The sequence below is a fragment of the Lipophrys pholis genome (assembly GCF_963383615.2).
Source record: "Lipophrys pholis genome assembly, chromosome: 4".
Classification (NCBI taxonomy): Eukaryota; Metazoa; Chordata; class Actinopteri; order Blenniiformes; family Blenniidae; genus Lipophrys; species Lipophrys pholis.
Genome location: NC_137637.1, coordinates 19,692,521 through 19,717,797, shown reverse-complemented (window position 1 = coordinate 19,717,797; position 25,277 = coordinate 19,692,521). Strand labels below are relative to the sequence as shown.

General features: G+C 43.6%; 1 protein-coding gene across 3 annotated transcripts in view; it reads right to left on the bottom strand.

Annotated features, from left to right (window-relative positions):
* Positions 1-1,761: 1,761 nt before the first annotated feature.
* Positions 1,762-25,277, bottom strand: part of foxp4 (forkhead box P4) — an 88,934-nt gene continuing 65,418 nt past the window's right edge. For 2 of the 3 annotated variants that reach the window (XM_080461000.1, XM_080460999.1), the window contains exons 6-18: positions 21,914-22,052; positions 19,003-19,204; positions 18,388-18,486; positions 16,617-16,715; positions 13,762-13,849; positions 12,434-12,517; positions 10,138-10,363; positions 9,527-9,603; positions 9,343-9,444; positions 6,013-6,134; positions 5,234-5,300; positions 3,870-4,042; positions 1,762-3,338 (exon numbers count right to left, since the gene is read on the bottom strand). In XM_080461000.1, coding sequence (XP_080317126.1) covers positions 3,188-3,338; positions 3,870-4,042; positions 5,234-5,300; positions 6,013-6,134; positions 9,343-9,444; positions 9,527-9,603; positions 10,138-10,363; positions 12,434-12,517; positions 13,762-13,849; positions 16,617-16,715; positions 18,388-18,486; positions 19,003-19,204; positions 21,914-22,052 — 1,629 coding nt within the window. In that variant the 3' untranslated portion in view covers positions 1,762-3,187. The remainder of the gene's footprint in view (positions 3,339-3,869; positions 4,043-5,233; positions 5,301-6,012; positions 6,135-9,342; positions 9,445-9,526; positions 9,604-10,137; positions 10,364-12,433; positions 12,518-13,761; positions 13,850-16,616; positions 16,716-18,387; positions 18,487-19,002; positions 19,205-21,913; positions 22,053-25,277) is intronic. The other variant, XM_080461001.1, reaches the window with a different exon arrangement.

Here is a 25,277-nt window from a genome sequence, read left to right as displayed (position 1 = left end):
GTGTGTCTGTGTGTGTGTGTCAGTCATACAGTCAGTGTAACAACAATTTTGGCATTCATTATTATCATTGAGGAAGAATGGAGAACAAAAATATTTAAGAGAGTTCAGTCTCCCATTGGCTATGTGTTGAACTGTTTTTGAAAAGGAGGTAGTGTTATTTTTGGTTTTTATCTCGTTTCAAGATGTCTGTCTGCCACTTTGTACTTTGTAAGAAATCAGTCTCTAATGTGACAGGAAACAGTCCTGTTTGAACACAAAGTCATCGGAAAGGTTCTTTCATTAAATAAGAAAAACCATCTGAAGTGCAAGAGAGAGTTTGACAAAAACTATGAAAATATGAACCCAACTTTAAATTACATGACGTCCCTTGGTTGTTTTCTTCTTCTATTGGTATTTTTTTGTTCTTTTTAGTCGTTCCCTCTTCATTGTTTTTGTAATAGATATTTGGAATAACTCCTCCCTGTCGACCGATGTGGCTTTTTGAAGCACGTTACAGTACACTTCCACTTTTTGTGACTACTACATGCAGACAAACAGGGAATTACTTTCTTTACAGAGCATTTTTTTTTTTTTTTCAAGAATCAAAAACTCCAAATGTTTAGAACATATTACAACAGCATCAGAAAAACGTACCTAGTGTTTTGAAATTAGCCATAAGCCTTCATTTCACCTCTGATTTTGTTGCCATCTCAGATCGTAGAGATGCATAAATGTCGTGTTCAAGTGCCTTGTGAGTGCTTCATTTTTTTTTTAGACCTGCTCATACTGCAGTGGGGTCAGGTTGTGTTTGGAACACAGTGGGCCCGAGTATGGGACAGACAGGGTTTCATCTCTAAATACTTTTTCCTTTTATCTTTAGTTAGTATTTCTGGAGGAACTTAGCGAGTTTTGTTAATACTGAAGTTTTTTGGCCTCATACTGTACTTGATATGAGTCGTTTGTAAATGTCCCCAAATTCTAGTTTACTTTACACACTTTGGTTTTTGGAATGATCAGCACTGTAAGTCATGGAGAATTGTAAAACAATAGTTATATGGGTACAGTAATAAGAATTCAAACTCCTGGTTTGTTGTCTTTTGGCCAGTTCTTTAAGAAAATAAGGGAACATAAAGAGCAAAATAAACTACAGGGTTTTTGGTTTTCTACATATTCTTTGGTTACCTGTAACGAAAATAAAACGGGAATAAGCAGATAATAGATTAAAATAAACGTCAAATTTGGTATGGCACTGGAGAGAAAAGTAATGCTTTGATGCTCACGGAAAACAAAGAAACAAATCTCACGTGCTGTTCCTTTAACACAAACTCACACAGTGAATTGCAGATAGCTTCTACACAGTAACGATTACAACCATAGAGCTTTGACTCGAAGCTGAGCAGAGTTGCCACATTTGGTGTCCCACAGAAAGAATTCCCCCTTATTTCTTTATCAATTTGGACACAGTTCCAGGCAGAACCTTCGTGGGATGAGGTATTCTCTGACTGCAGTAATAATATATATCTATATTTTTAAAGCATTACAGATAGTTCTCAACTAAATACACAACCGAAAACAAGTGAATGAGAGAGAATGAAAAGATAAAGTTTCAGCTGTTAAATAATCTGTCTGGATAATGGCAACTTTAAGTGCTATTTCCAAATTACTTGCCTGCTACACTTAGGACAGAAAGGGAGTGGGTCTGGAGTGGGGTGGGTGGGGGGTGGGGGGGGGTTTGGACAGTCGGGACAATACTGCGCTTTTTCTTTTCTTTTTTTCTTTTTTGCCAATACTCACTTGGAATGGTGTGAACAACCAGAGTAAATCAAACAACTTACAATACAAAACCAAAAAAAAACAAACAAAAAAACAACAGCATCCTTACAGAAGGTATGTCAAAACCGAACACGACCTCAGTAATATTGATCCTCAAAAATAAAACAATGATAATAACATCAAATAAAAAAAAGGAGAGAGAAAAGGAAATGACAAAAGCTACCACACATTTCTTTTCTTGCTATAATCCATAATCGTCAACAGTTTTCTTTTTAGTCACAATATTTTTGTAGATGCTTCCGCCATCATTTCTCCCTACTTCCCCTCTTTTCTTCTTTTTCTCAAGTGTTCCACCCTCATCACTCCGTCTGCCGACGGAGGAGAGGAGGAGGACAGCACCACATGGTCCTATTCCTGCAGTCTTCTGGGGAGGATGGGAAAGGGGTGAAGTTTGGGTAGTAAAATGTCTTCTTTTTATCACTCAGAAGCAAAAAGTCTAAAAGATGTCCCTCGCTAAGTGTCTTGCTGCTGGCTGAGGTGTGGGCGGGGAACGGGGGGGGGCCTCGCCGCCTCCACTGGGTCAGCCTCGCTCGCCATATGCACCGCAAGCAGATGTGAAGACGGGCGTCTGCTCGGGAGAGGTGTCGGGTAATCTTTGAAAGCGCTCATCGTTCCTTTCTCCTCATCTTGGACAGTTTCATTTCAATCGGAACCAAAGAACATGAAAGAGCAAGTGATTGACTCAACGAGGGGGAAGAAGGAGAGGTAAACCGCACGGCTCCAGGTGACTGCTCCGAATCTATGTACACATGATCCTGTGTGTGTCTGCGTGTCAGAAGGGCACCTGGTTCTTTTCAATGCGCACACGTCGGTGTCTTCTCACCTGACGTAGAGATAAAATGGCCGGCCAGGCAGCCCGAGTGGACAGAGGGGGCGCTGTGTGCTGGGTGGCGGGGTGAGGAGGAGAGAGTGCGTGTCCACGCCTCTGAGGAATCTCTACATAGAGGGTGATCTTTCCAGGGAGCGTGATGAGACATGGTTTGATAAGTGGATGAATGTGTGTGCGTGTGTGTGTGTGCGTGTGTGTGTGTGCGCGCGCGTTCGTGTGTGTGTATGCATTAAGTGGTGTTACACCTCTGAGCCAAGTGTTGAGAAAGCAACACGTGGAGGTAAAGCAGTGCTCCACAGTCTGGTTTTTGCCTCTGAAAGTAGCGAAGGTCATCTAACCCTGTTTGGAGTTTCTCAATAACATCCATAGTTGCTTGAATTTTCTCGAAAACAAACAAACAAACAAACAAACAAAAGAAATCTCTTTTTTTCTCTCTCTCTTTTCTCTTAAGTGTACTGTTGCTATTTTTTCCTCGTCACACTGGTGAGAGGGATCGGGGTTTGATCTCATGAAGTCCCGGCCTCTCTGCTCTGTAGTGGATCTGTCTTACTCCAGCTCCTCTGTGGGAAGATCCTCCTCCAGGTCGCGCTCATCGCTCGGCAATGGCAGGCTGTGTGTGACACCGGCCAAGAGGGATACTGGCCGACTGTCCTCCTCCAGCTCAGTGGGCTCCTCCTTCACATGCACCGGGTGGCTGCTGAGCAGAGAACTGGCAATTAGGGTGGAGCTTTTACTTGCAAAATTGTCAATAAAATACTGAAATGAAATCTGAAGATTCGTCTCAATTGAAGTATGTAGTCAAGGTTGCATATATTTTATTTAATCAAGATGAAATATGAAACTACATAATAATTCATGTGAAACTGAAATGTAATAAATGTGTAATTACTTTTTTTTTTTTTTTTTTTTTTTAGATCCAAGAGTGATAAGGTAAGTCATTTGTAGATCGTCAGGTGACAAATTATATTTAAAAAAAAAAAACCTCAGAAATAGTAGTCGATCATGTCAGACAAACGTATTTCATTATCCTGGCCTGATTAAAACTCTTTGATGAAACTTTGGATTTTCTGTTTGTAGAGCAACACAAGTAATTTATAAAAAAAAAATCATAAAGTTACAGCTTTGCAGTGTGTGTGTGTGTGTGTGTGTGTGTGTGTGTGTGTGTGTGTGTGTGTGTGTGTGTGTGTGTGTGTGTGTGTGTGTGTGTGTGTGCGTGCGTGTGTCTTACCTGTACTGTTGAGGGCTGAGGGTGGGGCTGCAGCTGCCGTTGCTGTTGACCTGCTCCACAGTGGAGCTGACATCATCGTGTCCCACATGCAGCATGTTGAGGCTGGCCGCAGATGTAGGGGTCACCAGGGATGAGCTGTTCAGCAGGGCCAGACTGCTTTCTGCCAGTGCAGCCTACACACACACACACACACACACACACACACACACACACACAAACAAGGATTTTGTGAATTTCAAATGCACACTATTACGCTGAAGTAAATAACATGGTTTGAAAACGTAAGAAATAAAGAGTGCACATTGTTAAAATGTAGAGAGTAAAAGTACAAAGTTACGTATTAATACCTGAAACAGTAACAATATATTTGTACTTCATTACTTCTGACTTCAACCCATAACCAGAGGTTTTTAGAAAGTATAATTCTTGTTAATGTGGACATATTTAATGTATGGGAAATTATTTGAAAGCTGATTGAGCCACAAGGCATGATCAATGTTTTTTCTTCATACACTGATGATTTATACCCTCGAAAGTGCCAGTGAACAGGACAAGCCACTAGGGGGCACTTATATACAGTACTTTCCCCATCATGAGCTGCACTTGTACATTTAAGTCCCTGCCTTAAGTGTCTGTGCGTGATGACAGGAGACTCTCAACACGAATGCTGAGAGAGAGCAAGCCGCAACCTGAACTTCAACACTGCAGCATCGGGGGCTCACAGGGAAGAGAACAGCAGGACGGGACACAAGAGCATCTTTTGACACTGTCCTAGATGCTCACATCCACACGTGCGCTAACACAGGTTTGACAGTGACTGAGAATCACCCCACCTCCCCTCTCACAGGTCGAGAAAAGAAAAAAAAAAGACAAAAGGAACTCTCACAGGCTCAGAGGTGGAATTTCTGGGACAGGCAATAATTTTATGCAGTAACCTTAATTGACAACCACTTGACGCAATAAATCATTTTGTGTGCATGTGTGTGTGTGTGTGTGTGTGTGTGTGGCGGTGAGATGGAGCTAGTGCGTGTGTGTCTATAGCAATGGAGGTGGCACATGTGTGAAAAAGTGAGGTGGGAGGTGAGAGTGTGTTGCGTGATGTGTGGGAGGAGGTGGAGGTGAGCGGAGGTAGCTTAAACGTCGTTTGGGAATTGGCTAATTATAAGAGGGAATTGATATTAGTGCCCTTGATTACAACTGGCTATCGTGTGCGCGTGTGTGTGTGTGTGTGTGTGTGTGTGTGTGTGTGTGTGTGTGTGTGTGTGTGTGTGTGTGTGTGTGTGTGTGTGTGTGTGGGTGTGTGTGTATGTCATACAAAACACACCAACACATACACACAAATAAATTCCAAGTAGAGCTCTTACCTGGTAGCTGGCGTTTAGGGATCCAAAGCCCAGGCCTGAAATCATGTTTTTCACCAGGGTGGGACTTCTACACACACACACACACACACACATGCGGGGAGAAAGAGAGAGAGCGAAAGAGAGATACAGAGAGTGAACAAGATTGAAAAATCACAGATTGTCCACACATGTGAAAGGATGTGAACTCACTTGAAGCATTGTGACAAATCTCATAAATATGTTTGTTTCAGATACAAACATTTACAGACTGTAAACAGATGCTAAAATACATATATGACAGTGTGTGATATCTGGCATGCATGTGTGTGTGTGTGTGTGTGTGTGTGTGTGTGTGTGTGTGTGTGTGTGTGTGCGTGTGTGTGTGTAATCATCCCCGGCTGCTCTGGTGGTTGGACAGAACATCTGTTTACCTACACTAACAAGGTTTTTTTTCCTGTCTTGCGTCTCTCACAGCTGCTCACTAATGGTGTTGACAAACAGGAAACACACACACACACACACACACACACACACACACACACACACACACACACACACACACACACACACACACACTACATAAATCATGAGTCAGCACCCCCACCGCACCCCTCTTTTTTTGTGTTTTACTTGACTCCCGAGTTGGCCCCTCGGTAATAATAGAGGGTCCATTTAAGCAATCATAGTGCCAGCACCCATAAGCTCACACTCATATCAGCTCCAACTACACACCAAGAACAACAAATGTGTACGTGAACGTGTGAATCTGTGTGTGTGTGTGTGTAAGTGCGCTCACTTACCCGGTCATCTTTGGTGGTCTCCTCTTTTGGTATTCAACTTCATCCACAGTCCACACGGCCCCCTTAACGTTCTCCACGCGTACAAAACACTTGTGCAGACTCAGGTTGTGGCGCACAGCATTCTGAGAGAGAGAAGAGTGAAAAAGAAAAGAGAGTTTATATTCCATATGATAGCACTATTTCCATTAATTTTATCGCTCACAATCTGACTTTTTGTTTCAAGCCGGCTGAAAACGCTGCAATGTATTTCAAACCCAGACATTTTTTTTTCTTCCTATGTTTAAGATCGTTTTTCTGCTTTTGAAAATTTCTTCCAGCTCATAAATGTTAAAAAGAATCGAACAGTCTCGTTACGAGAGGAAGCAATCAGCTGCAAGCCACAATCACATGCAGAAGCTGGAAGGAATAAAAGAGGAACATCTAAATCTTCTTGTAAATTCACACATTTAGCAAGCTGGCGGCTTTAGAAAATTCCTGAATCCAACGAAAAATGTGCAGCGCGGAGAGGAACACATGGACACTTTTATCCAGCTTAAATACACTCAAGACGCTTACCATAAAATGCTTTCTATCACACGTTTATCGATCCCATGACTAGAGGATAGAAGTTATTTCATTTATATAATATAACTAACTTTGCCCTTTTTTTTTTTCACCCTCCACTTCACACTTGACTGTGGCTCTCTGTGCTGTGCTAATTCAAGGCAGCCGTTCTCTAGTAGCGTTATTTTATCTCAGAATGTTTCTAATCAGTCATCATCAGCACACACACACAAAAAAACACACACATCCACAGGCACTCAGACAGCCAAGCAGGCAGGCACACCGCTATCTTCGTCTCAACCCCCCAGGGACAGGCCTCCCTTTTCATCTGCTATTTGTAGTTTGTTCATGCCCAATTTCATTACCAATTTTAATTCGTCTATAATTAAATCCTGCATATTCTCTCTGACACGCTGTTCTAAGCCGAGAGGGAGGGACAGGCCAGGCATGCATCACTCCTTGCCGTAATTACACACTCAGATACGCACACGCACACACATACAAACACACACACATAATTACACAAGCCATAATCAGCGGAGGAACCCTTTCTCCCCCGCATCCCCTCAACCCCCGAGCCGCGATGCTAAGTTTTGTAAATGAGTCTGACCCCAATCTTTGCCTGCCACCCTGACAGTGCAAACACACGCGCGCGCACGCACACACACGCCGCGCACGCCAGACGCCGGTGCTATTGCAGTGCCATTTGCATTCGTCTCCGTGATGAAAGCCTAATTCTTCCAGTTAAAACATTAGCAGTCATTTACAGTGGGTCACAGCACATGTGCCACTCATCTCCGCTCCCTCCAGCTGAAAGAGCGGGGGAGACCGCAGGAGGTAGAATTTTTGGGGAAGAAAGACTAAATTGTGTGCAGCAAACAAGAGATTATTTTTCCATTAAAAACTGAAACAACAGATTCAATTTCTTTCATTTTCACAGGTATTACTGAACACCTCGTTGTCTCTGACAATGTGTGAGCAGCTCAGCTGTTTTTCTGATGCTCCCAGGATAAGTGTTGTCTGACTGTAGTCTTGCATAGGCAGAAAAAAAATAGAAGTAAAATAGGTAGGTGATGTGAATATATATATATATATATATATATATAAAAAAGGATTCCTACGTAATAGCATAATTTTGGAAACACTTCAAAAGTCTTACATTTTAATTATTGGAGCTGTAATTTGGACCCAGAGGAGGAAAACTCTTGAATATCCAAAATTAATTTATCACTACAAGTAAGTGAGGGAGTGTACACTTGTACCTAAACTACATCAAATTTGTACTTGTGCACTTATATTTTCCACCTCTGGTAGTCAAAGTAAAGCTTCTTCTGTATTACAAATGACATTTTGAAGAATATAGATTTATTATTATTTATGAGTGTTGGCACTCAAAAGTACCAAAAAAGCAAATTATTGTGGTTGAATCTGGTTGAAAAAGCAAACTCTAGATCATTATATAGCACATTAATCCTTAACACCCATCTTCTCTTCTCCTTCAATCATCCTTTTCTTTTTCCTGCTCCCTCCTCACTCCTTCATTCTTTGCCCCTCTGCTCCTCTGATCAATGACTTCCACTCCCTGACACCAGTGCTCTCCTCATGAAATATAACGGTTTATTAAAGGACGTACATCTCTACGGCCCTATTTGACTCGCTGAGCTGCTATATAAATACATAAGGCCATGGCAAGCTATATTTAAAGGTCTGCGAGGCCAACGGCACAGGAAGCAGACACCAGACATTAATAGTTAAAATTCATAAAAGTCAGATGAGGGGGTAAAGATAGTCCTGGCTGCCCTGTCTCTCAACCCCCTCCACACCACTCCCTCCATCCTCCCATCCCTGCCTCATTGCTGAGGTCTGTTGGAGGGCCCCTTTCTCTCTCCTCTGCTCATCGCCTCACTTTTCCTCCATTCGAGATCCAAATTAGAGCAAGGTTTCTGTGAAAATGGGTCAGCACCTACAATAGGGAGATCAGGCCAGGTATGGGTGTGTGAGAGATTTATAAAGCAAGAGGATGACGTGTGATCATGAACAGTGTGCCATAGCTCTCTCTGAGCTTCTCTGTAAAGATGCAGTATGACGACTGGATGTGTTCCTGACACTGAGTGTTCCTCGTCAGCGGTGAGAGGATTGTTTAGGCCTGAAAGTGAGAGTAAAGGACCCAGAGCACAGCGATGGCAGCAGGACAGTTCCTCTAAAATCATAGAAAGTATTAAAAAACTGTTCAATCGGTTGCGTCTTTAAAATCTCAGCAAAGTCGGCTTCATCATGTGTGTTTCAGTGTTATTGTACATGTGTCATTATGTAAGAAGTAAGTTTAGGTCTTCAGTAAGACCATGTTTTCTGTTAAGTGAGGTCATTTGGCCAATGAGCAGCATTTCGAAAAGCACAGTGGAAACTGCCTCCAAACGTTGTTTCATTAGTTGTAGTCCAACAAGTCTCAGCTGGAAAACACGGCTTCATCAGTGGGTGCCCAGGAAATCACTTAGCAATAATTACTTTTAAAATAGTCAGCTATGTCTTGGAAATAATATAATCTCCCAGCAACAGACAGAACTATCATCCAGGGTTTTACTTCTTAAAGATACATCTACTTTTTTCTCTCATTAAAACAAACAAATCCTATCTAGTTTGTTTGTTTGTAAATTCTTTTAAATGATGCTTTGCACCAATAAATTTAGCTTAAGATATTTAGATAACGCAGATTTTCAAAGAGCAGTACAAGTTTGAAAGATAAACATGTGGAGTGTGTGTGAGTGGGTTTGTATGGCGAGTCGTTACCTTCCATGTGGCTGTGTTTCTCCTGAAATAGGCAAACTTTCTTGTAAACCAGTTATAGATCTCATTAAGAGTCAGCTGTCTGTCTGGGGACTCCAAAATGGCCTGAGAACGAGCAGAAAGGGGATAAAAGTTAGAAAAGACAGAGAAAGGGAGAGCTGCTGGGGGAATCGCTGGAGGGACTTACATGACGTATAAGAGAGGCGTAAGTAAAGGGAGGCCTGACATCAGCGTTCTTGTAGAACTCACAGTTCTGCGCGAGCTCTGAGAAACACAATAAGTCAGATTAATTGATGTTCAATTCATTATTGAGTTAAAGAGAAGTATGGGACAAAGATGGTTAAGAAAATCTCAACAGTAACCATCTGGAATATTACAATTTTTAATTTTGGTTTGTATTTGAGGAGCATCTCAGCCTTATGTCATTTACAGACTCTTGTGAGAACTAAACACTTTAACACACATTTAATTGTAGACGGGGGGGAACTGCAGATTGAACGAGAGAAATCTTTGATTGCAGGAAAACCACAAGATGGCAACAACTACCTGAATGTGATGAATGAATTGAGGCAGAATTCATGGCTTTTACAATAAAGGGTAAATATATATAACAGTAATCAACACCTGATTTTTATGGACCCCGGGTGGAGTCAGGGATCAAACATTAGCAACAGCTAATAGGGATGTAAATAAATAAAGGTAATTAACTTGTTAATTACAACTCAATGCGTAGACGATGATCACAACATAAATGAGACGGCAATGCTGGTATCAGGGAAGATGTATGTTACGGTGTACCTGAGGCGATGGGGGTGCAGTACTTGTCTGAGTTGCGCCGACGTATGGGCCCGACGGCATGCGAGTGGGAGTGGGAGTGTGTGTGCAGGCTGGAGGAGCTGATGACTGAGGGTCCCTGGCGCAGTGGGGTGATGGGGGTGGCAGCGGAGGTGGGGGGGTGGGGAAGACCCTCTGGGTAGGCCTCGCTGTCCCGCTTTAACAGAGAGCCACTGGAAGCCAGGTTCAACTAGAAGGAGAGACACAGGACTAATTATTAGTTAAACTGGTGTGGAAGTTTCAATGGAATCTGTAGCTAGAGTTCCTAAGACACACACACACAAAAAAAGATTAAAAAGTAGTAATGCATTGTATCTGCAAGTTCTGTCTCGTAGCAAGGAGGAAGCATCTGGAGGAACATCGGCGTCCCGCTGCTTTCAAGGAGTTGTCTACCTAGTTTAAGCAATTTATGTGTTGAGTGTGGAGAATTTTAAAACCTGCAACATCAGATGGATTTGAATGAAAACTACTGCTGTCTGCCTTTTGACTTTATCACTTCACTATCTGCTGAGCGTCGCAGCTGTTTACAAAGGAGGATCGTCAAGATAAGAGCAGGGTCAGATCTTATCAATGGATCACACAAAGTAGAAAAAAAGCCCATACAGTAAAGTCTCTACATACATCTCTTGGAATATTCATCCTTAGGGTGCGAGTTACGAGAGACTTGTCTATTAGGCTCCTCTGCTCTGTCGTAAACGTGTCGCAGGAATGATGCAAACGCAATGATGGAGAGGCCGACTTTTTTCCTGTCGAGGGAAAATTGTTCCACCCATTAAACTGACATGGTTTAACCAAACGCTATACAGGATGCTTTATTCAGGAAGCATGGCAAATGTTAAATCAAATTAATAAAAGGCCTTCAGCACTCTCAGTGAATATGAGGCCCTATCATTTGTGCAGAACCACACACACACACTTGTACACGCTGCACATACATTTATACACACAGCACAGGCTGCAATTAACCCTGAGCTTACAAAAACAAAACCACACGACAGCATGTTTGTAAAAAAGGAGGCACACACATGCGCTCTGCGGTGGCAAAGTCTTCACGGACCAATTCGGCCCAATTAGGCAGAGCCTTACACGTGCAGGCTAACATGCGTGCGTGCTCACAAACACACGTACAGACGGAACCAGAACTCCCAGTCTCTCTGGGAGAGACGTTTTAGGGCTGCTAGTGTAGGACTAATTAAAACCACTGAGTGTGTGTGTGTGTGTGTGAGTGCCTGTCTGTGTGTGTTGTTTAGATGTATGTAAAATGTGTGAATCGCCTCCTATTTACTCTGCCCCCTCTCTGCACCATTTAAACTCTGGAGGGGGGCGGGGCTGTTTAACAGGTACTTCATTAAAGCGGCAACCCTGCCCCATCACCACGGCAACAGTCGAACACTGTTAATTGAGGCCAAGCTTTGTTTCCATTCCTGATGCTCCTCCTCCGCCCCTCCTCCTCCAATCCCTGACCCTGAGGCTCGTCTCCAGTGGTGACAGAACACGCCTCTTCCTGATTTCCCATTAGATGATAATGGCAGCTGATCCCCCTGCGATCAACACATCATTCAGACACACACACAAAAGTAGACACAAACACACACACATACACACACTGGAACATGCACACATTGCCACTCGGCTGCACCCATTTATATTCTCAAATTAAGACACTCTACCTCTAATTGACAATTAATTTCAACATCTTCATATTTTAATAAGACTCCTCGTCAATCTGAATAATGAAATATTCATTAGATACCTAATAACAACCTCACCAAGCAGCGTGGACACACACACAAGCATGTAGAGACACACTGACACTACATCAAATTTAGGTCCCATTTGTTGGCACACTCGTATGACTGTGAGTGACTGTTTTGGCTCTTCTCTTTCATTGATGAGCAGACGGACCGTAAGCACAAATGGAGGGAATTCATATCGGATAGTCTGGATATGTGAAAAACAGCAACCCATTACATTGTAGAATTAGGACAGCGTAGTTTTCTTGGATATAAACCAGCATCATGGGAAGTTCCAAGAAAGTAAAAAAGGAGTAAAAGTAATAGAAAAAATAGGCCTTCCGATTTATGAATAACCCTCGTTGGTCAATAGAGGGCGTGAATACCAAGCGAGAGAGAATCAGAGGCACGTGAAGTCCCGAGAAGGACAGCGGTGGAAAAAAGTTAATGGTGTTTAGAGGGAAGAGTAAAGGTTTGGGGTCAGAAGGTGAACACAATGTGACTCTGGGCTGCAAACGTCTACTTACAGGTTGGTTAAAAGGCTTTGGCTCTGAGGGGCGCATGTGCAGGTGGGTCATCATGGCCTGGAGTCGCTCGCTCTCTTTTGCCAGCTATAAAACAGACACGCACACACACACACACACACACACACACACAAAAAAACACACATTAGAGTGGATACCACTATGAAATACATGCTATCCTATATTCCAGCCATTAGATTGATATTGTGTGGTATTGACACAGAATTACAATGGCAATTACACCTCATGCACAGAGACAAATACAAGAGGACGCCTCTCTAGCACCCGGAGCTCTCGTACTCACTTACACTAGCCTGCAGACACACTCGTCCCCATTTGACTTTGTTAACAGCTGTTTAATAGGCGATGCTCCAGCCCGTGGGAACACTGAACCCTGTATGTGTGTGTGTGTGTGTGTGTGAGTGTGTGCGAACATGAGTACACAAACATCCACGTGTAGCCTCCAGGTATAATGGAACTACATCGAGCCCGCGCACATCATTTCCATACTCACACACAGCAGCAAAGTGTGTCAGTGTGCAGCCATGAGATTTTGAGCACAGCTCCTGTCCTGCATCTGTGTGTATAAAAGGGCAGAGCAGTGGGCTGCCTGTGGAGTGCGGAGGGATGAAGTGACATGTCATGGGGAGAGAGACGGCTGTCCTGATGTGATGTGACACCAGCTGCCTCTCTGTCACTTTGCGTTCCCTGGTGGTGGCTTCAGGGGCTCAGCTAAACGCTGTTTACTACCACGGCCAAACACAAAAGCTCACCCTAATGCTGGCCACCCCCCGCCCCCGCACCATCGTGGACAAATACACAGTGATGCAGTGGGTGTGAGGACTGTGTGAGGAGACAGCCTTTGTGTTTTCCCTTGTATCACTTTGTTTGGAACTTTTTTCTTTACATACAGTACTGTTTGAGAGCAGCAATTCACTTTTTCCCCACTGTTGTTTTACTTTTGCCGAAGCATTCAGATGTTTCAAGAGCATTGCGTGCATGAACCACTTTGAGAACAAGAGACTCCTTGCAGCCTGGTCTTCCGCTCTCTAGCTTGTGTCTCTCTTTTCTTTTCTCTCCCTCCTCCCCTCTCAGCCTCACTTTCTCTTACTGGTGACCAGAGAAGCTTTATAATTGGAGCAGCGATGGCAGCTTCCCTGCTGACTGCTCCTTTTAAATTACAAGCTCCACTGCTCTCCATAAACCCTGCCCTGCCTGAGACAAGTTACTGCCATTGACAGGCAGAAACAGTCTTCATTACTTTGTTTGTGAGCAAATGAAAATTAAGTGTGTGTACTCGTAACATAAGTGTGCATTTGTGTGTGACTCACCTGTATCTCCAGCTGCTGAACCACCTGCATCTGGACTCGGCACTGAGCAGTGCTGCGGTCATCTAGGGCGTGCTCATTGTTCAAGTGCCTGGAGGAGATGGGAAATGCAAAGGGATCAGTATTCCCTCGTTTCTGGGAACTAAATTGAGATCTACAAACACAAGGTATCAAGATCAAAGCACTGTTAGTCCCAATTTAATAAAGATTCCTAAGTCAGTAGGATTAATCCTAAATCAATTCACAGGTCCTCGGTGATGAAGTAACCAAACTCAGCTCTTATGTTTAAACTGAGCTGTTTTAGTGCTAAAAAAATAAATCATAGTCTTGGAAGTTTATTTTGTCTAGAGAAGAACGCAGCAGCTGTGTTTTGTGTGTGTATACTTCATTGGGACTCAGTGAGCCATAATCCAAGACAACCACCTGGATATGAGCTCATGTGTTATCGCACAAAGCCTTATCTTAAGACTTTTTGTTAGCTCCACTCCACTTATTAACATGGCTATGTATGTGTGTGCGCAAGCCTGGCTGCGTGTGTGTATGTGGGAATGGTGGCGCTGTTTGTTTCCTCAAATGTGGGAGGACCTGGGACCTTCTGATCTTTCCCAGTGTGCCCCTCCCTCTATCTCTTCCACCAGCCCTTTCGCTCCTCTCCGTCATCACCAAGGTTATTCACAGGTTGCTGCAGTGTGTGTGTGTGTGTGTGTGTGTGTGTGTGTGTGTGTGTGTGTGTGTGTGTGTGTGTGTGTGTGTGTGTGCGCACGCCTTCTTCTACAGGCCATGGTTAGAGTGTGATATCTCATATCCTTATAAGCTCATACATAAGCCACTTCTATGATTTGTTTATTGTGAAAATGTTTGAATGTATGTTATGTGATCACAATTGTGTGTGTGTGTGTGTGTGTGTGTGTGTGTGTGTGTGTGTGTGTGTGTGTGTGTGTGTGTGTGTTTTCAACAGTCAAAAGTTGGGCAATCTCAAGCAAAGACCAGAAATGAAACAAAAACAATGATGTCATGGCATGGCTAATCTAGGCAGATAGATGGCTCAACACAAGTGCACGATAATAATAACAAAAACATGATCTCACCCATCTCCCTCTCTTTCTCGCACTCATTCTCTGTGAAGCCCCCTCTCTCTTCGTCACTTACACTTCTGTCCACTCTCCCCTTCCCACTCTTCTTCCCCCGCAACTCCCCAAATGCCTATGATTCACACTCATTTCAACTGAATCTGCCCCCAAAACCCTCCCTCCCTGCATAGTCGGGCCATAAACAGTAGCAGGTTTTTTTTTCTTCTATGTGTCCCGACAATGAGGCTCTGTTTACTCCTCTGAGTGCTGGCAGACAAGGCTTTAACCCACATTACAGCTTCACCGACCACAGCCAGAGTATTATACCAGAATACAGGGAGAAGGAGGGAGGGGAGGTGGGAAGAGAGACAAGAGAGGAGAAGAAAGACCTGAAATAGTGGAGTGCCCCCCTTCTTAGTTCTTCTTGCTCTACCCTTTTCCCTCCTGGGGCGATGACTAAGGCTTGCTGGAAGGGAGCGCACTGCTGGACTGACAACACTATCTGTCGCTGCCTTTATATATTTTTTTTCATCTTGCTCTTTTAAACGCACACACACACGCGCGCGCACACGCGCACGCGCACGCGCACACGCACACGCACACGCACACGCACACACACACACACACACACACACACACACACACACACACACACACACACACACACACACACACACACACACAATCTCTTGCTCTCCTTCCATCTGCCCTGGGGCTATGTGAAATGAGACACCAAACAACAGCTTTCCTCTCCAAACTTTCCCAGCCTGCCTGCGAGCTTTGATCTGACTGTCCGATGCCATCACAATCACTGCGCACACGTCTGTGATTGTGTCTGTGTGTTTGTGTGAATACGTATTTCATCACTCTGGCTTATTAATATCTCTACTGTTCAAATAGCTAAGAGTTCCACATCGATAATGACTGTGAGTTTATTTAGGGCTTCATTAGAGGCTTGTGAAGCCTTCGTTAGTCACCACAGCGCCACGGGGAAGTCCACTGTGCTTGTGCTTGTGTGTTTGACACAGGAAAAAGAGGCAGAAAAATGTCAAGGCCAGACACTACATCAGCATCACACTGTGACTCCAAACCGGCAAATCAAAAGTGTATGGTGGGAGGAGTGAAAGTAAATAGAAATAAGGAGAGGGAGACTGAGAGGGCTGAGAAAGAAGCTGCTCGAATACAAAATGTGTAACGAGAAAAAGTAAAATCGCCTACTAAATGAAGAAGAAAGGACTTTGTGTGAAATCCAAACAATAAACATCTTTGTGGACTACTTTGGTCTCTGTGTTTAAAAAAAAAAAAAAAAAAAAAAAAAAAGGATAAAAAATATACAGCTAATAAAAGATAAAATAGTTGAAAAAAATCACAGACCTGGAGGGATCTGTTGGAAAATTAGCCCAGCCAATCTTTCGAAAACAAAGAATTCACCCACAGGACAAGTGAATGTTTATACCGGTGTGTTTTCATGCATGTATGAGCCTCAGTGCTAATGTGATGTAACAGACTGCAAGAGATGAATTAGTCAGGAAAAGCAGAACTCCGGTGATGTACGTGAATGACATGTACATTACTCGATAAGCTTCACGTTTTGCTGCTGCTTATACTGTTGGCACAAGCAGTTGAGACCAGAAAACATGTCCGTATCAAACATTGCATATTTACAAATTATCACCCAAAACTTGCAACAGTCATGTAGTCAAAATCTGACTCTTGAGATGGTGAGCCTCTTCTTCATTGTTGTATTTACAACTATTTCACAACATTTGTAGGCGGCTGTTGACTTACTTGATGAACTGTCCCATGTCCTCACACAGTGCTTCACAGCCCGGCCACTTGCACTCTCCATGGCCGTAGAGGGGATGAGAGCCAGCATGCTCCTCATGACTGTGGAGAGAGTGACACACAACAAGACTGGGTCAAAACCTGGCACTCTGTATGAAACACCGGAGAGCTTTTAATTTTCAAACAAGGACTTTTAATTTGAAACATATACAGAAAATCATTGCATCCGGCCAACCAATAGTGTTCCCTGAGTCACTCAATCAGGAACAGGCATTTGTGCATTTATAGAGATGTCACCGCAGTTGTGGTCGAAGCAAAACGAACAGAACAGCAAGACATTTTTAAAAAGAATCAAAGTCGAAAAGCTTTATTGGAATAATGGCAAATAAATGATATGCCACACTTTAGCACAAAGACACATGAAACAACAAAAAATAAATAACTAAAACACCAAGCACAGTAGCAGCATCAATCCAGCCATCTGAATCTGGTTAGCAGTCATTAGTTTGCCTAGTTCATGATGCCAAGTGGAGAGAGAGGAGGATAGAGCAGAGTGGGGTCAGTTACAGAAGCCAGGCAAACAAGGGAATTGGTCCAGCAACCTCAAAGTCACATTTTGAAGTCTATGACCTGTATTTCTGTCAATGGTGTGTGTGTGTGTGTGTGTGTGTGTGTGTGTGTGTGTGTGTGTGTGTGTGTGTGTGTGTGTGTGTGTGTGCGCACGTCCTAGTGTCGATGTGAGTTCTAATGTTTCAGAAGTTGACACAGAGCCGGCACAGGACCAACCAGCCATGACTGATTGGCGGCGGTTGCCGTCATGTGCTGGTTGTTCTTTTGTGGTGAGCTTTTCTGTGTGTTTTTGTGTGTGTATCAGTTCATATTTATGAGTGTGCATGTATTTGTATGTGTGTTTGACGATGAAAGACTAGGCCAGGTTTGGTTTGGACTTGGGGCAAAATAACTGTATCTGTGCATGTGTGTGTGGCAGGTCCAGTAGCAGATGTGGTTCAGACCTGGACCTTCGCCGGCGACTGCTGTCTCCACATATATTTACACGACTGTGTACGTGTGTATTTCTATGTGTCTTTGTGCATGCACGCTTGTGTGTGTGTGTGTGTGTGAGCGCGCGTGTGTGTGTGGGTGTGCACGGACTGGAATGGGGATTCTCCCAAATCAACATCAGAAGGTTGTCTAACAAAAACCATTTGTCTTGCAGATGGAAACATGTCTCTCTCTCTCTTTCGCTCTCTTTTTCTCTTTGCCTCTTCCCGATCATATGTGCAGGCTGAGGTTGGGGTGTATGTTGTGTGCATGTGTGTATGCTGGCTGTGGTTAAGTCAACTCAGAAGCAGCTCAGACAGCAGACATGACAAACTGTTGGCAACCACATTCTCCTCCACATCAGCCATGCATTAGCTTAGCAGGCTAACACACTCTGCTACTACCCCCTTGGTGAACTTCTCAGCCAACCTGCACACATTGTAGTAGTTTTAGAATAACAGCACATGACATATTCAGTGAACTAATAGGACCTTTTTTTAATGAACACTTCCAGCAGTTTTTCACTCCCTTCAATATCGGGTTAGAGAACAGAGTTTGAGGTGCCCGGAGTGCAAGCACTGAATCAGAGCTACAGGACATTTAAAACCACTTCGCAATACTTTCTTTCTTGTCCACACGAGTGTGTGTGTGTGTGTGTGTGTGTGTGTGTGTGTGTGTGTGTGTGTGTGTGTGTGTGTGTGTGTGTGTGTGTGTACGTGATTATGCTACTTACTGGCTGCTGGGGGGTTGACTGCCTTTGGAGTAAAGTGGTACATGGTCATCTCCGCTGTCTGCCTTGGTGAAGGAGGATATCCACTCAAACAGTCTGGCTCTTAAAGATGGAGAGAAGCTCATGAGCCAACACAGCCATGGGGCAACACAGTCCTTGTATGATGACGTGTGGAACAAATACACCCGGCAAATGCATCCTTGCTAATGCCCACTCTGTAATACCGAATTGATCTCTGAAGTACATTCAGACGTCCACCGTGTTTTTTCCACCTCTCTTCCCCTCATTCCTCCATCCTCTCCTTCTCCTCACATCTCCTCTATACCATGCTGACATGTGGTTGACAGTCTACTGGCAGAACATACTGAACCCAACACAAGTCCTATCAAATGAGCTGAGAGACATTTACACTCTGGTGATGTGTGAAATGCTGCACGTGTTATAACTGTGTTTGTGTCTGCTTCACTGAAAAGCGAAACACTTTGAGTCAAGAAAATTACAAACACAATATAGTGAGAATGTTTGAAAGAGAGAGAACATAAGTGACACAGAGGACAGACGTAACGTCACAATATGGGAAGGAAATGTTGGCAGGTCTGGATTACTGTCTCACTGTACCTGTCTCTCTTTGGGGTGTGGCTCTGTCCATTGGGCAGGCTGTGCAGTGGAATGTGAGCACTGGGAGCTTTGGGGAAGGCTGAGGTAGAATTAGAGCTATTGGTGCTCAAGTCCAGGCCCTCGGCCTGTTTCAGGGCCTCCTCACTGCTCGGCACGCCTGATACCTCCTTCCAGAGCTGTTGGAGGTCTGACGGGCACATCGCTGCAGAGAACATCACATGATTACCTCACATTACTTACACATCAATTTCCCATTTTCTGGGCAGTTTTAACACATTTACATGACACCGAAGGAAACGTGGTCAACTATAAATCAGACGTCACCCACATGCAGACACACTTAGAAACTGGAGTCACAGATAGCTGCAACTAATTAGTCTGATCCACATAAAACACACATGCTCCTGTTACAGCCCCTGCGGTTTGGAGGGGTGGTTAAGAGAGGAAAACAAGCCAGAAGTTGATTTTCGCATGTATATGTTATCCTTTCAGATAGCCACTCTTCCTCATCACTTTTCTAAACTTTATTGTCAACTGCTACTGTCCACCAGCACCACTGCTCTCGTCACAAACACTATTTGTGTGAACAGGGTGGGTGCACACTTGGAGCTCATTTCTAGTCACAGCTTTGTTATTTCTTCTCCAATTTCACACTGAGAGAGACGCCTAAAATGCCACAGCCAACTCCAATGGATGTTAACATGTGCGTGCACACACACACACACACACACACACACACACACACACACACACACACACACACACACACACACACACACACACACACACACACACACACACACACACACACACACACACACACACACACACACACACACACACACACACACACACACATCTGCACATACGCATAGAGGGACCTCGCAGCAATCCAAATATTATGTCTGCTTTGTCTGCATTCTTTTGCGGTCCCGCCAAAACAAAAGTTCTCACTCTGGAAAAATGAGGTGGTCTGTGTATAGATTTATGTGTATGTGAGAGTATGAGCATGTATTATCCGAAAAGCCTGACCAAATCTGCAAACAAGGGGAGTGAAAGTGTAAAGTCGGTAAAGAGTCTTTCATAAAGCTGCTCATACTGTACAAATCTAGTGAATTAAAAAACAATTAATATGTAACTCCAGAGAGAAAGGGATTTCCAGTCAAAGACGGCAGTATGCCAAGAGTTTCAAGGTAGATATTAGGTTGAAAGCAAATGAAAGCTGAACGATTTTTAAACAAAAGAAATTGACAATTTTGTGCGCATTCATTAGGAAATTTTGGGGGGGGAAAAGCATTTCAGATGAGAGCCCTCGTGCCAACAGTATTAGCTTTAAACGTTTTATATTTACTGATTGTGATTTTGTGATTATTGGGGTTATATTTAACACAAGTGGACGAATGCAGACATGTTCGAATGCAACCTGAAATGATAAACTCTAGATATAAATTAAACAAACTCATCTGTATAAAAGTTATAGGAAGTCCTAAAACTGCTCATAAAAAAACTTTTGGATTAAAAATATATAGATGCACTCGGTGGGTTTCATCATAAGAGAGGTCTCCAAAATGCCTCCATCTTACTGCAGACACACAAAAAAACAGAGGCCATTAAAGGACCCCTCATGCCACCCCCACCCACCACAGCACCAAACAACAGCTCTTTGAGGCGGGGCAACAGTGCGTGCATTTGTGTGTGTAGGTGTGAGTGTTTATGCATGTGTGTTTGTGTGTTTGTGTGGCCTGGCTGGTCAGAGGAATGCTCGAGCTCACGCCTGGCTGAGCCGTCACAATGGAGCAGCTCTTTCACACTGCAGGGAAATTCCAGTCTGATACGGAGGGAAGGAAAGACACAGAGATGCCGAAGTTCAACTGTCTGAAAACTTACACTTTCCTAAGAAAAGTGTAGCCTCTGTCTTTTCATTTGAATCAAGTTGTTTTTGTTTTTCTGTTCAACCTCTTCGAAAACTTGTAAATTCGTCGGTAAACTTTTTGGAATCAAACTTTCTCAAAATGTGATTATTATGATTGAGTTTATTTCAACTGCGTATGAGTGTGTGTGTGTGTGTGTGTGTGTGTGTGTGTGTGTGTGTGTGTGTGTGTGTGTGTGTGTGTGTGTGTGTGTGTGTGTGTGTGTGTGTGTGTGTGTGTGTGTGTTTCTGTGTGAGTACATGTGACTTTGCCTAAGAGAGAGAAAAAAAAGAGGGCGAGGGATCTGGGATCAGACAGCGGGAAGGAAACCGGTCTGTTTGGTCAACTCAGTCAGCGCTTTAGCAATGTTACGGCCACTTTAGAGCCCCTAAAGCATTCCCTTTGAGATACTGTTTGTGCGTGTGCCTGTGTGTATGTGCTATGCGTTGCTCGGCAAGTGTTCAGACAGAAGTGTAAAGAGAGGCACACACATACGCATGTTAACTTGGGGCGGGCCAGTCAAAATTTATCCTCCTAAAACTCTGCTGACAAAATTAAGGGGGAGAAGTTACTGCAGGAGAAGTTACACATAGAAACAGAAACCAAATCCAGTGGGCACAGCAATAGCAAAACGATGATGTACTTGTGTCTGGTTAATCTCAAGTACACACACATGCATGAGCACATTCGCCCAGGCATATGCACACATCTCTAAGCAGGAGGCTTAGTGGCATATTTTACCTATTATCCAAATGAGTACTTTCCACAAACCCACCAATCACGTTTTCTTTTATCTTTTATAGGCTGATTAACTTAACAGGCTTCACAGACAGCACTGGATTCAGGCCTGTGTGTGTGTGTGTGTGTGTGTGTGTGTGTGTGTGTGTGTGTGTGTGTGTGTGTGTGTGTGTGTGTGTGTGTGTGTGTGTGTGTGTGTGTGTGCGTGCGCGCGCACTTGTAGGTTTGTAAGGATGCCTGTGCTGTACAGCGTGTGCACATACCTTGCTGCAGAGACTGCATGGCAGCGGTGGGCTGCAGTGGGACCAGGCCTTGTCTCTGGAGGTTGAGGATGTGCTGCTGCTGAAGCTGCTGCATCTGAATCAGCTGCTGCTGGAAGGCCAGCTGCTTACTGCCCAACTGCTGTTTGCAAGATAATACCAAGAACACGAAGACAGAGAGACGTTAGATCATGTTTTTATGCTATATGTGACGTGGCGCTACATGGATATGACTCAGGGGAAAAGTTAAAACCATTTAATTTCGTCAAGTCACAATTTGTGAAGTCAATGACATCCTTGTGGATTTCTAAACCATGACCGCCAAAGACTCACAATCAGAACACTTAGTTTGTTTGGCGGTCTGTTATCCAAACTCAAGACCACAATTTTAATCAAAAATACATGATCAGGTAAATCTGAACCATTTCAATTTGTATGAACAGACCTTCAGCTAAAAGACCTTTTGCTTTGCGCAGAAAAGTCCAATCATTTAGTGGTGTACACCAAACCACAATATTTTCACATTGGCTTTTATTTAAAACCCCTAAAGAAAATGTGTGACTTCCTACAGTAGTATATTTAAATTGAATACCCGATATAAAACAAATATTATCGCAGCTTTATTTTTTACAGCAGAAAAGAAACTCTTTTTGCAAACAAGTTTGTCAGTGTGTCTGCTTAACCTATCGCATCATTCTGTCTCAATTTATTCAAGAATAAAGCACCAGATAAATATAAGGTTGACGTAAAGGTCAACTGAGGCTAAAGACTTAAGCGAGAACTAAAGAGATATGAAATTTGGCATGTACCAAAAGAAAGAGGGCCTGATGCCAAGCTGTGAGGACTCAAAGGAGGTGCAGAAGGGGCAAAGGGACAGAGGGAGGTTAAAAGAGGAGTGAAGGAGAACATGGCGTGTTACGATAATGTTGGTGTGTATTACAGTGATAAATGTCCCCTTTCCTGCTCTCCCAGTCTGAGGCAGACCTGGTCCGTGCTGAGCTATTTGAAGTTCAACCCCCCAACTAACCCCTGGGAGAGAAGGTCTTTATCTCTCGCAGATAACTAGTGGAAGGGAAAAATAAATAAATACGACTGCTCATTTTCTGTGCGTGTGTGTGTGTGTGTGTGTGTGTGTGTGTGTGTGTGTGTGTGTGTGTGTGTGTGTGTGTGTGTGTGTGTGTGTGTGTGAGAAAGTGGCAGCCTGAAACTCTTTGAACAAAGAAGAACTCACAGGAAGGGCAAATAGGTCATTTCCTTTCAGACGTGGAGCTTGGGGAAAAGTAGTGTGTGGGTTCTGTGTGTGTGTCTTTACATGGGTTTATAAAAGGAGAAGGAAAAAAAAACACCTTTTGCCATGTAATTGGTTGTTTGATCATTCCAAGGAATTCCTGTGTTTTCCTTTCATTTACTGTCACATCTTAATTGATCAACTGATTGTTGCTCTCGCATGTTCAAATGTGTGGACGTAACATTTCGCTTGCAGAGTAAACATGCTCCGGATTCCTGCGTATTAATGTTATAGATGGGACCGTAGGAACTGGGAATAAATCTGCCAGCCAGTTACAGAAACAATCAGATTTATGTGACAATTCAAAAACTACAGTAAAATCCTCATGAGTTTTCCTGAACATGTTTGGTCATTACAAACAGAGCAACAGCGATCACAAGTCCGCTTGTGCGGTTTCCAATCATTAGATGTCTCCAGCATTTTACTTTAGTTGCTTTAGGAAGACATGCATTTGTTGTATTGTAACTCTGTGTAATTGGACGCCGTCCATCTTTTTGGCTTTGTCAAACGCAAGACGTAAAATCTGTGTCATGCTTGCATAGTTCAGTTCTTTGAAGTGAGTTGCCAAATTCTCATTAGTTGCAATAAATGGTTTATCAAGATCAGAATGTCCTGACTGAACTGTTCCCTCCTGCTCATTTTCCTTTTTTCCCCCGGCCCTCCTGCCCCTTCTTTTCTACTTGTCTGTCCATTTTATTTCTTCCACTCCCTCCTCTGTCTCCTATTCCCTCCTGAGATATGGCTATGGTTCTTTAAAACACACATTGTGTGTGTGTGGATGTGTGCCTGTGTTCTGTTTACATTAGCTGTGGCTGAGTGGCCAAAGCTAGCGCAGTAACAGGCTGTCAATGTGATTTATGAGCACATCACACACTGTCTGAGCCTGCCAGTCACAAGGACGCACACACACGCGCACACACACACAAAAAGACACTCAGAAGATGGACACACACACACTGTAGATGGACGCCCACAGATACACACACACCAGCATGCATCTCTTGTGATGGTCAGAATCACTTCATTAAGCTGACTCCTGACCAGTCTCAAATGCTCCGGCGACACACAAAACACAAATTTAACACACACGCTCACTCACTCAGTCTTTCTTTCAACGCATCACTTCCATGCAGACAAGAAAGTGAAGGGGGGATAGAAGAAGAGAGTGAAAAGGGCAAAAAGTCAAAGGGACTAGTGCACGAATACCCCAGCAAGAAAATCTGAGATTTTATTCTTCCTCCTTCTTCAACTCTTTTCTTTGTCTCCTGTTTCTTTCTTACATTTGCTCAAGGTAGGGCAATTCAAATCCGCAATCCAGCAAACTAATAGTATTGCAAAAAATCACACAGCCAAAAGAAAAATGCAAAAGCCCTGTCAGTTGCCGGGAAATGAAGGACATGACTAAAAAGCTGTTGTCGCTGTGAGTGATGCCTCACAACAGCTGAATAACTGTGACTGTTGGAAACGTCCTTAGTCATATTAGTTGCATGCAGCTCTGTGGGGAGGCATATTCCCCCAGGTGTTTGTGTTTGTGCAGTGAACCGGCACACATCAAGCATCTCTCTCTGCGTGTATGTGTGGCTGTATGACCAGTGTTTGCACTTGTCTAGTTGTTACAGGACAACAAACCTGAAAACTGGGACAGTGGCAGAGCGGAGGGAGAAAGGGAGAGCGATTCAGACACCCTCTCAACATGCGAGTCAACCACAACTGGTTTGCTTTGGTCACGGTCGAGTTGGTTGACCGCTGTCGGCGAGGAGTTTGCGGGGCGGGGGGCTCTGCCCACTGGGAGAGGGGGATGAGGAAAGAAAACTAGGATGTGTCTCCTCATGCATTGATCAGAAAAAAAAAAATCTCATGCGGTCTTCCTCCTTAAGTCTGTCTTCTGCAGGTTCCATTTTGACTATCATAATTCACACATCACATACGGTATGTAAAGAAGCACACAAGCTCTCATGACTACAGTGATGACAGTAAACCTATTTAATCAGTTCTGATCCATGTGTTGTGTCCTGATGTGGTCCTCTGCTATCATACTGTACCACAGCTGTGGTAAACTTGGCACATAATTGTGTGGTT